Here is a 12646-nt window from a genome sequence, read left to right as displayed (position 1 = left end):
AGAGGTGAGAGAGGATAGAGGGTGGTAAAGGAGAGGGTCGCAGGATATGGAAGGTAAAGCCAGAGAGTTTGAAGAAGGGAGCAGAAAAGGGTGTAGATGGAGGAACGAGGCACGTGGAAGAAAGAAAGAAAGTAAAGATTATAAGAAAATAACTGATAGAAAAGAAAAGATTATAATGATTTACCAGTGACCAATTATACATGTGTTTTTTTTTTTATATTATATTCACTTTCTATTTGTTATATTGATTGTATTGATTGGGATTATACGACATGACAGCCGCAGATCACATAACACACACACACACACACACACACACACACACTAATAATGATCAGAGTCTTAACACTAATCATACGCACCGCTCTTCTTCTTGCCGAGGTGGAAGAAGACAATTTACAGCATAATAAACTGAATAACTAAATTTTTAAGACTATACTAATACACAAGGCTACGATATCGAAATAAACACACAAACAAACTACATTACCCACTCATGGATATATTCGGGGTATTATTTAATTTATTTTTATGTATTTATTCATTCGTTTATTTACTTTTTTTTTTTTTTGTCACAGCTCAGCACACAACCTGCCCCGCTTTCCATTACCCAAGTTTGCCGAGGAAAGATTTAAGAGAGTCGCAAACTTTGTATACTGAACGTTAACAGTGATATTATTTTCTCGTATATATTTTTCTTGCTTCGGGAGGTTTCACTGTCGGCTCCACGGTCACGTCACTCAGAAGAAAACGCCTCGAGTACTCAAGTTTACATTCTCTTGCTGTCCCTTCATATATATACAGGAGGTAAAGTTTTATTTGTAAATGTGCGATAAGGTGTTTTAGTCTACATAGTTACCTGTTATACCTACACACACACACACACACACACACACACACACACACGCAATTAACAACATACCATCCTTTATTGATAGCTTACAACTAACGTGAAATCAACACAGATGAATGGAGAGAGTTAGAGAAACCTTGACTGGGGGAATTAAAGTGATTGATGATGATGATGATGACTGATAAGAAATTTGTTGGTGATAATGTCATGCACCACACGTACGTACATACTCGACCTAAACAACTTTCCGAGCCATGTTGCAATGTTCATAATCGTGTTTAAGTGCCAGCAAGTTTTCACTCCGGCGTCATTACAAAGAGTAAAGTTCTGAGAAATTTTCAGTGACGACAATGATCAAGGCTGAGCGAGGGCCCATCGAGAGAGAGAGAGAGAGAGAGAGAGAGAGAGAGAGAGAGAGAGAGAGAGAGAGAGAGAGAGAGAGAGAGAGAGAGAGAGAGAGAGAGAGAGAGAGAGAGAGAGAGAGAGAGAGAGAGAAGGGGGTAAAACGCAGCTGTAATTTATCTGATTTATGTTCTTTTAGATTGTTATTATGTTTAGTTTTCATAATGAATGTCAGGAATTAATAACCCACTGGCCTCGAGAGCTGTGTGTTTATATGTAATTAGCGTTATGAATGCCGCCATCCGCTCATTAAGGAACATTAAAGCCACGCGCGGGTTCAGATCACCTTCTTGGAAAAATCAATTCCCGTCTCAGGCGATCTTCCTTAAATCATCCTGAAGCTTCACTTATATTATTTGGTACTTGTGTTAGTGATCTAAGTGTATCGACGTGAGGGTTAATTAGTAGTGCTTAAATCATCACCTTACACTACTGAATTTTCATCATTTACACCAATTTTGTTTTTGCTTTTTTTTTCCTGTTATCCTGTTGTTCTCCTGTCCGGGTTCCCCCTTGAATTAACTACTGAGAATTTATAACGACGTTAAGTCCTCCAGTGCTTTAGCTTGATAACACTGCACACTTCGTGACTAAACTGACAATGAATTTCACGACTTCATGTTACTGAGTTCGCTTACATTATCAATCTCAACTGACCACTAACTTATAACAAAGATATCACGCAGAGAAGACGTGTACCGCGCAGCATAAACTTTTATGTCGCACAGTACACTCAAGCAAGTCACATGTTCGCGACTGACTCCTGTAATGGATCGCTGATGGAATTATCGAAACATCAGAAGCAAATAAAACCCGCAGCAAACTGATTCGCTGCGTCCGTGATTTTCGAATCGATGCGATGCCCCAATTTCGCGGCGCGCTACGAGCGGACACTCACCACGCCTGTACCTCCACGTCGTACCATAACTCTTGATATTGACTTCCGATGCTTCAAGACTCACAAAGCTGTCTCGGTTTCCTCTGTTTCCGCCGGTGAATTATGTGGAGTCCCCGAAACAACGCGGTCACTCCTTCCCCTCCAATTCAATATCAATTTGTGGAACAACGTCGGAGAGGCAGCTTGTCAAAAGGTTTTGGGGACAAGAAACAATGGACATCGTGCGGAATTTTTCATCAAATCGTGAGGGGAGGAGAAGGTGACGGGACGTGAGGGAAAGGGAAGACGAGAACGAGGGATGGACGGGAAACCAACACAAAGGGACGCAGAGGAAGAACAAACACGAGGACGTCCTTACGAGGGAGTTTGTAATAAGCTATAGGTCTTGTGATGGAAGGGAGAAGTGAAAGGTGAAAGATAAAGACAAGTAATAATGGGAAATGGGGTGAGCATGGGAGAGAACTGAAGAAGAACGGCTGGGGAGGATGAGAGAGAGAGAGAGAGAGAGAGAGAGAGAGAGAGAGAGAGAGAGAGAGAGAGAGAGAGAGAGAGAGAGTATTGTTACAGGAAGGAGAAAAGGAGGAGAGAAAAGAAAATGTGTCTGTTTGGTAGGAAGAAGAGGAATGGAAGGCGATGGCAGAGAGAGAGAGAGAGAGAGAGAGAGAGAGAGAGAGAGAGAGAGAGAGAGAGAGAGAGAGAGAGAGAGAGAGAGAAACATCGCAAGTCGTAATGAGGGATGAAGTTTGGAGGAATTTCGCGGGATTAGCAAACCCAGGAGTTAAGACAGCGGAGGGAGGGAAGAAAACAAGGAAAGAAGGGAAGCTTTAGTGAGGTTGGCGAAGGCGTAAGACAGAGGAGGCGAGAGTAAGGGGCGCCAGAGAGAGAGAGAGAGAGAGAGAGAGAGAGAGAGAGAGAGAGAGAGATGACAGATACTCCTCCACTCTAGCTGCTTCTTCCTCTTCTTCCTCCTCTTTTTGCTCCCTGAACGAACCCCTCAGGCGAGACGCAAAAAGGTGAATTATATATATCTCACAGAAGCTGAAGAGTGAACACTTCTGGAACGCGACAAAGAAATGGAAATGGAAATTGGGAGAGGAAACAGGAGGAGGAGGAGGAGGAGGAGGAGGAGGAGGAGGAGGAGGAGGAGGAGGAGGCCAAAGATAATAAAATAAAAGAAAGAACGACAGACAGTAACCTCTATTTTTTAACTCTTGCTCCCTCCCTCCCTCTCTCTCTCTCTCTCTCTCTCTCTCTCTCTCTCTCTCCTTCCTTCCTTCCATTCCGAGACACGAAAAAGAAAATACGACCGAAAAAGAAAAAAAAAAAAAGAGAAGTGAGAAATTCCTAAGGACACGAGGAACGATAATGAAAATAATAACACGAAACATCAAATCGCTAAAAAGACAATTGAAATTATATGAAGGAGGAAGCAAAAGAAAGTCGGGCGAATGCTGAATAAAGAATCTGAGTTGGAGGAAAAATAATTTGGAGGACTGGAAAGGAATTGTGGAAAGAATAAAGGTAGAGAGATGAGGTCCTTTTCATTAGGAGGAAGCAATTTTTTGTCACTTCTTAGGAGGAGGAGGAGAAGGAGGAGGAGGAGCGGAAGGAAGATGGAAGAGGAGAAAAATCATGAGCTTCTTAAAAAAAAGAAAAGGACGAAAAAAATGATAGAAAAATAATACAGAAAAGTAAGAAAGGAATGGAAGGAATAAAAAGGCGAAGAAAACGTCACTGGAGGCAGACAAAATTAGGAAGCAAATGAGGAGGAAGAGGAGGAATTAGGAGGAAAAGTGGCAGTAAAAGAGCGCGAGGAGGGCCGGGCAGGGCGCCAGGCAGGAAATTTAACAAACCAATTTACACTTGCTGCCTCTTTCAGCTCGAGGAAGGACCGTCAAGAGTGGGGGATAAGAAGGAGGAGGAGGAGGAAGAGGAGGAGGAAGAGAAGGATAATAAAAGAGACAAGGAACAGGAAACTTACACTAATTTCTATTCCTTACTTTCCCTCTAAAATCAAGCATCATATTTCATTTCCCTCCATTTGCAGAGGCGGGCCCATCCATCCATTCTCTCTCTCTCTCTCTCTCTCTCTCTCTCTCTCTCTCTCTCTCACTCTTTTCCTATGACTTCCCTTCCTTCCCCAGTGACTAAGCTTCATCTTTCACTTCCCTCCACCAACAAATTCTCGACCCTCATTCCGAACAGGCGAAGCTGACAGTATCTTAAAGGGGATGCCCAGAGAATTCAATTTTACTAAAGTCTATACACCAATTCATCGAAAAGTTTGGGAATGCTGCTTCTGAGTGGCAAAATGAACGTACATGATGCAGGTACGTTTCCTCTCGTTATTACGTAAGGAGTTTATTTACTTGGCACCTCGAATAGATAAAAGCAGCAGCCTTCAGATTGCTTGGGTGTCACATGGAGCTCCTCGTATTTCAGACTGGGAGGGAAGGCAACAACTCAAGGTCTGAATGGTGGTGGTGTGAGGATCTATCTCTTTTAACCCTTTGACTGCCACTTGGTACGCCTTTCCCTAATTACCAATCACTGTGAAACGCCTTTACTTGTTCCACAGCCACATCCAATCTTTGAACTGGCGAGAAATTGCAAAATGTATTATCTTTTTTTATCGCTAACTTTCTTGTAGATGCTTATAAAGACCACGCGTTGCTTCTGGTGCTGGTAATTGTTTCGTGTCGCAGTGAAAGGGTTAAAATGATACCTGCTGTCGTCACGATCATATTAATGCTACTGCAGACACTTGGCCACTTGACTTATGTACCTCCCCACTACGCTTTTCCTAATTCATTCATTTATTTATTCTCTCTCTCTCTCTCTCTCTCTCTCTCTCTCTCTCTCTCTCTCTCTCTCTCTCCCTCTCTCTCTCTCTCTCTCTCTCTCTCTCTCATACGTACACACAACGATCTTCATATTCCTTCATCTCCATATCAATGTCAGCATCAGTATCGCTCTCGTATCGACTCATCCACACATTGCGAGTACAGCACACGTGAACGCTCCCTCAGTTCCATCTGGTCTTCGCGTCCCATTCAGCGTCATGGAATCTCGTTAAGTGTTTCAGGTTCATGATATTTCCTTTGTCTCCGCGCCTCGGACAGAATTCCCTTCCCTGCATTCCTGTCACCTCTCTCAATTAACCTGCATATTAATGGAGGTGCGGATCATGCATACCCGTTTACACTCTCGGTCCCTCAAGGAAGATATGATCAATATGCAAACTAATACACTTGGTTCCGATCACTCTCTCTGTCTCTCTGGCCTTCCTTACTCTTCACTGTGTATATTTAGACACGAAGACATTCTACACAAACACGTAGATTGATGGAAAAGACACCTGACCTTCTCTCTGACTGACGTAGTCTTGCATAATAGCTGTGATGGGTATACAGTTGCAGGAACGACGCGATGTCTCATTTGCTGCAAATAGTGACCTGCGCTGGAGTATGTGCGCGTGGTACGTTAGGCGAAATAACTGTAACGAGACTACATAACGAGAGTATAGAGGACCCATGAAGGTACATACTTACTTCTATATGTACGTAAGTGGTCAAAATGGATCTTACGTGCTCGCCAAGCCTCGGGCCCAATCGTCCTTCCAATCACGTAACGCCAGCGAGTGACAGCGACAAATGACATAAGTAAGTTACTGTCGTCTTTGCCAAACACATTCTCCATCAGCGTGGCGCTGTGAAAAAAAAAATTCTGAGCATGCGGGAAGGTCATCCCTGACTAAAGGGAACGCAAGAAACAAAGGAAATATAAATGAACTCTATAAAAGTGCCAAGATATCCGATAGATTCTATCGAACACAACAACAACAACAACAACAACAACAACAACTACTACTACTACTACTACTACTACTACTACTACTACTACTACTACTACTACTACTGCTATTATTATTATCATTATTATTATTATTATTATTATTATTATTATTATTATTATTATTACTATTATTATTATCATCATTGTTATTATCATTATTATTATATTTGTTATTATTATTATTATTATTATTATTATTATTGTTATACTACTACTATTACTATCACTACCACCACCAGCACCACTACCATTACTACCGTCAACCTCCTTCACTAACTAACCTGATGGGCAAGCCTTCAGCACTGCCATCCCCCATGACCTGGGGCAGCTGCTGCAACAACCTACCCGTATACAAGAAACAAAAACACCACCATAAATGTAGATATTTTCCTGGCCATCAACGCGAAAATATACACCCAACCTTATGTAACGCCTTATGCAATCCAGATCACAATCTTTTTTTCTCTCTGCTAAAGAAAAAAAGAAAAAAGAAAAAGAAATAGATAAATAAATAAAACTAAATGAATAAAATAAGCGTCCTACGAACTTTTGCTAAAAATTCAATCCTGGGCCAGTCTGGACTTTTTTCCTTCCTGAATTATGCATGTTATTAAACTTCTCCCCCACTCACGTTTTCTGATCGCTCTCTGTCCCGATCCTCGAAGATCTTACAGTTCGGATGGAATCCCTCCCTCTTTTAATCCCCAGACTCTGTTCTCACGTATTCACTCTTGATTGTGTACCGCGAAAACTTTCTGTTCGAATATTCTTGATTTAGACTGGCGTGACCGATTCAGCGCCGCTCGATTCGTTTAACACGTTTTGCTCACATGAGTAAGCTGTGGCGGGCGTTTGTCCTCGGCGCGTACTGCTGGGAACGAGGTTAGATCGCGTCTTTGGTGCCTGCATCATCTCACGACCAGAAACAGCTTAGGATCAAATTGTGACGCATTTGAGCGGCTTAGAATGGATACACGAGGATTTAATGCAAATTCACGCCACTTTTAGGATTCGGGACAAATTCTTTATGTTAAGAAGTTTGAACTTTTTACGACACCCTGTTACATAAAAATACCTGAGCTTGATTACTATTATATTGGCAGAATGGAGAATATGTAAGTAATAATATTGCAGAAAACAGAATGAATGAGCTTTGCCTATTAATTGGGGTTTTGTTGTGGAAATCAGTGGCTTGAAAATAACCTATGAGAGGCTTAAGGGACGGTGAATATTTAGAATTTTTAGAAACGTTTAGAAAATTTTTTTGAAACGTTGAGAAGAAGAAGAAGAAGAAGAAGAACAACAACAACAACAACAACAACAACAACATCGTCAACAACAACAGCAGCAACAATAAAAAAAAGGGAGTCAATGTTGGCTGTTGCATAACTGTGTCGATGCTCTCTCTCTCTCTCTCTCTCTCTCTCTCTCTCTCTCTCTCTCTCTCTCTCTCTCTCTCTCTCTCTCTCTCTTACACACAAACACACAAACACGTCATCTGTGGGTCGTGTCTGTCCAGCTCACGTGCGATGCGTTTCCTCATTTGAAGCGTCAGTAAAGTGAACTCAATAAAGGGCCTTGTAGCGATAAAATGGCCACTGGAATGATTCACGTCCAAGGCCTCGAGCTGCACTGTTATGACTGAATGTTTTATGCAGTGCTGGGCAAACAATTCCTTCTCGCTGCGTGTAGAGAGACAGTTTACCTCTATCAGCAGTTTTACATTTCACTCACACGGCATTACTGATTGGAGGTAATTTGTATCTTGCTCAACATAAGGTCTTGCCACCAGTTGTCGGGCAAATGTTTATTACAAGCAAGTTTTATTTATCTATTTTTCTTAACGACGTCGATGATAACCACCACCACTACCACCACTACCACCACCACCACAGCAACAACAATAGCAACGACATCATCAGCAGCACCAACACCAACAACATCAACAACAACAACAAACACAACAACAACAACAACAACTATATCAACAACAATAACAACAACAACAACAACAACAACAACAACAATAACAATTGATTACCTCTCACAAGCAACCTTTTATTAATAGCACCAGTAAAACCTAAATTGTTCACCACTTATAAAATGCATTAGCCTGCTTTTTGCAATCATATTTTTATTATAAGGTTGAAGTTTTGCTATTATTATTATTGCCAGTATGTATTTATGAAACGTGATAAAACGGCAAAACTGTAAAAAACGATTGAAGATGAAAGGGTAACGACAGACAGTCAGGCCGAGAACACACAGCAGTAGTTTATAAACGCTTGTTTTCGTAACTCACCCACGTCATGCACTTTGTTCCTCATCAGGTCCGATTGAAGAAAATACAATAGAACAACAATACCACCACCACCACCACCACCAACAACAACAACAACAACAAAAACAATAACTACTACTACTACTATTACTATGCTTTCCCAACTGTTGCTGTTATTGTTGTTGTTGGTGGTGGTACAGCTATTATTATTATAGTCTTTGGAAGATATTTGTGCTACAGTCACTTCTATCATAATTTCCTGGCAAGTAAGAACCATCAGTACTCACCTCCTCCTCTCCGCCGCGCCGTGGGTGAGGGCCTGCTTCATGGCGTTGTTAATGGTTGACAGGCCGTCGTCCCGCCCCATTCTGCCGCCGGCGTATATCTCCTCGCCATGGAGACTCTTGGAGCGCCGCCGCCTTCCTTCTTGCGACATGGGGGTCCTGGCGGGGAATACTGCGGTGGCGTCTTCCTTGCATGGGGGTCACACCCAGTTCCCACGTCCGTTGCGGACCCTCCACCCTCATATCACACTTGAAGTCGTTAGGATGTATCTCAGATTGTGTGAAGGCGTCTGAGACTTTTAAGCTTTAGCCAAGCCGTACAAGGCCTTTACTTTCTGTCAAAAGCCGCAAAGAGTCGTTTAGAAGCTCCCCAAATCCGTTAATAGTCCTCTGGAATGGCCATGGTGGCTTCTGGACGGCTGCCAAACAGTCTCCAAGTTGAGTCACTTTTCAATTAGGAAGCTCTTCGTCCGCTGAGGGTTTGTTGGTGTAGGGAAGGACTCGGAGTCTATTCTCGACGGTCCCGTTGAAGGGGACGCCGCCGAGTTACAGTTCATGGTGGTCTTAAAATTAAAGAGTTTGGGGAAGTGAGTGGGTAGGGTGGGCAGTGTTGCGGGTCCTGATAGTGGTTGGCGGGTGAATCTTTCTTTTCTTTCCTACATCTGAGTTGTATCAGGAAAGTCCAACCTTGTGTTACTTAAACTTTTTTAATTACCAACCGGTGGATCTTTTTATTTTTTTTGCTCGCATTTTTTTCTTCTTTTCTATGCACTTTTAATTAAAAATTTTCTGCAGAAGTTTTCGACGAACGTTTCACTCAACTCCCTGAATTGTGGGAAGTTGCCTCTGTTGGTTGTTTTCCTCATTACTGTCGGGTCACATTTCCACGCGGCGGCGGACACACACACACACACACACACACACACACACACACACACACACGTTCCCGCTCCCCACAGCCCGCACAAAATACTGACCCATTGAAACTCTACGGATTTTGTAACTTTTTTTTTTTTTTTCACAGCAATGTTCTGCTTTTTTTTTTTTATTTATTTTTTTTCATTTTGAATATGTTGCAACTTTTTGGGAGTTTTATTATTATTATTATTATTATTATTATTATTATTATTATTATTATTATTATTATTATTATTATTATCATTATTTTTGTTATTATGCTTTCACATTGCGCACTCACTCACACACACACACACACACACACACACACACAAACAAACAAACAAACAAACAAACAATCCTTTAGTATCTATGTATCCATACGCACTTAAAAAAAAAAAAAAGGGGAAAACAAAACAAGACTAAACAGATTTCCACAATATAAAACCGACACGAAAACAAAGACATGAAAGCGACAGTTACGAGGGCCACAAAAATTCGCCAGCAGTAAGATAAGTAAAGGTTCCCGCCCGCGCCGCGCCGCCTTCAGGACCAACAGTACGAGAAATGAACAGCCTGACCTGCCGTTCCGACCTCGTGGGGAAAGTAACCAAGACCGCCAACGCTTTCTGACCGACTAATCCCTACCTCTCTCTCTCTCTCTCTCTCTCTCTCTCTCTCTCTCTCTCTCTCTCTCTCTCTCACGGGAATATATGAATGAAAAACGATGCAAAACTTTCCTTTAGCTTGAATCGTAAGGTATCGAAACTCATATTTATTCTCTCTCTCTCTCTCTCTCTCTCTCTCTCTCTCTCTCTCACCAAAATATAACCCCAAAATACCTCTGAACGTAATTTATCTACATTTCCTCGCAGCTTTTGATGATATACGAGGCGGAAGGTTCCCGCAGACTGCTGTCCCCGAGCATCGTTGAGGAGACGAGGAGGAACAGGAAGTGAGAAGCAGAAGCAGAGGCAGGAGGAGGAGGAGGAGGAGGAGGAGGAGGAGGAGGAGGAGAGTAAGAATAACAAGAAAGATGGAATGAAGCACAGGAGGAAGGGGAATGGCAGGAAGAGGATGGATGAAGGAGGAAATTGAAAAAAGATGAAAGAAGAGGACGGAGTTTCAGGTGATTTACGTAACGGGTTGAGTTCAATATGCATACTCGGTTTTCACAAAGATGTACAGTATTCCTAAGGGTGAAACATATTCATATCTAGCCTTATTTAGCCCCCAAGGTGTTGCATAGATTAGTTCTGGTTTCATATAGCAAGCAGACACACACACACACACACACACACGCACACACAGAAAAATAAGAGTGCTAGCCTTCCGCTCCTGTAGGAAAGAAAGATTACAACTCCTTGGCATACGTCCTGCACAGTTGAGGTACAAAGTCATGTAAATTCCAACATAAACTCCAGGTGTGTTTTGTGTTTCCTGTCAGTCTTGAATTCTGTGATCTACTGACTATTTCTTTACAAAACAAAATACCACCTGATCCGGAGACTAAAGACTGAGAGAAAACACAAAACAAAGCGGTTACTACTACTACTACTACTACTACTAATAATAATAATAATAATAATAACGACGACAATGAGATAAAATAAATAAAAAAAATGAAACAAATAAAAAAGATACCAAACATAAAACAAGATTGGAAAAAAAAAAATACATATATAAATCAGATAAAATAATAAAGTACAAGGTTGATAATTAAAGGAAGCAGACAAAACAGGGACGAGCAGATACCGCTAATGAGAAAAAAAAAGAAAAAAAGGGAGAGACAGTACGGAGAATTCCTCGACTTACAACCGGCTGTTCCTACTCATTGCCGCGTAGACAGTGAATAGAATGACGAGACAAACCGAACTATATCTTTCCTAGACGCTGGAGCCGGATCTATCGGGAGTCAGCCAAGCACTCCGAACCCCACACCACAGAAAGACTTAACCTTACATGAATCAAGTGAAATAAATAACGATTCGAGTAAAAAAAAAGGAATAAATAAATAAAAAAAAAATTGCAATTCACAGGTGCTTTCAATATCGTCAATGGAAGTTACATATGGATTAAAACGTCAAATGAGGCAAAGAAAATGTTACAAAATAAACACGCACACACACATACACACACACGCCTACAGTAACATACATTCATAATACAGTCAACACAAAGTACTGTACCAAGGCATGGGAACCTTAATGGGAAGAGCACGAGCAAGGAAACACAAAATGGGAGGAAAAACGACATGGTGCCAAAATAAAGTCATAATGTAAAAGAAACGGAAGGTGGAGCGAGTCGAGAGCACAACACCATTAGGAGGACGTTGCCCCTCTCTCTCTCTCTCTCTCTCTCTCTCTCTCTCTCTCTCTCTCTCTCTCTCTCTCTCTCCAACGTCCACACATAGAAGCTGTAATAAAAAAAAAAAAAAAAACTAATGCTTTTACGTACAGTACGAACAGATTAAGTAACATGAAATAGAGGCCGTGGAAGGGGAGGTATCGGATGGTTATTGGGTTGTTTACTTTGCAAATGTTCGGTCGTGGAGGGAAATCACCAAGTAAGGCAGTCGTTGCAAGAAACACGAGAGCCGTTACCTTCAACAGCTTCGATACCTTACGATTCAGGATAGGGGGGGACATGTTTGTATAGTTTCTTGTTCATATATATTTGAGAGAGAGAGAGAGAGAGAGAGAGAGAGAGAGAGAGAGAGAGAGAGAGAGAGAGAGAGAGAGAGAGAGAGAGAGAGAGAGAGAGAGATTCTTACACGCTCTTGGATTTCAAACTAATTATTTCGAAAGGGCACAGAGATGATATACCAGATACCCATGAGTGCTTTTCTATCGATGCTGGGGAATCCTTGTTAAAAAAATAACTAGAAACATAGAGTCACTTAAAAACCCAGATGACTTCCACTACAGCCGGTTGTAAGATGTCGAGAATACGGTCCAGAGGGAGGGTCCGAGTGAAGGGGATATGCCTGGACCAGCGTTCCACAACCCTTTTTCTGACCTCAGCACCCCCTCCGTAGGCAGGTCCAGGCAGCTCAGCATCCCTGACGTGCACCACAAAGCTAAGTGACGCGGACCTCCTACCAATGTGTGGAATGTTCATACAAATTCAGTGTTTTCCATCACCACGCTCAAGTGCTTTAACAAAGTTTACCAAAT

General features: G+C 41.9%; 1 protein-coding gene across 1 annotated transcript in view; it reads right to left on the bottom strand.

The window, feature by feature from the left end:
• The window catches only part of LOC135108347 (uncharacterized), a 42932-nt gene that overhangs the window by 27026 nt on the left and 3260 nt on the right, over window positions 1-12646 (bottom strand). Inside the window, exon 2 of the mRNA XM_064019230.1 lies at window positions 8577-9419. Within this exon, the coding sequence (XP_063875300.1) occupies window positions 8577-8725 (149 nt within the window). The 5' untranslated portion in view covers window positions 8726-9419. The remainder of the gene's footprint in view (window positions 1-8576; window positions 9420-12646) is intronic.

This window comes from Scylla paramamosain, chromosome 17 (assembly GCF_035594125.1).
Source record: "Scylla paramamosain isolate STU-SP2022 chromosome 17, ASM3559412v1, whole genome shotgun sequence".
Taxonomy (NCBI): Eukaryota; Metazoa; Arthropoda; class Malacostraca; order Decapoda; family Portunidae; genus Scylla; species Scylla paramamosain.
The sequence above is the reverse complement of the archived record's forward strand: the minus strand, read 5'-3'. Positions and strand labels throughout refer to the sequence as shown.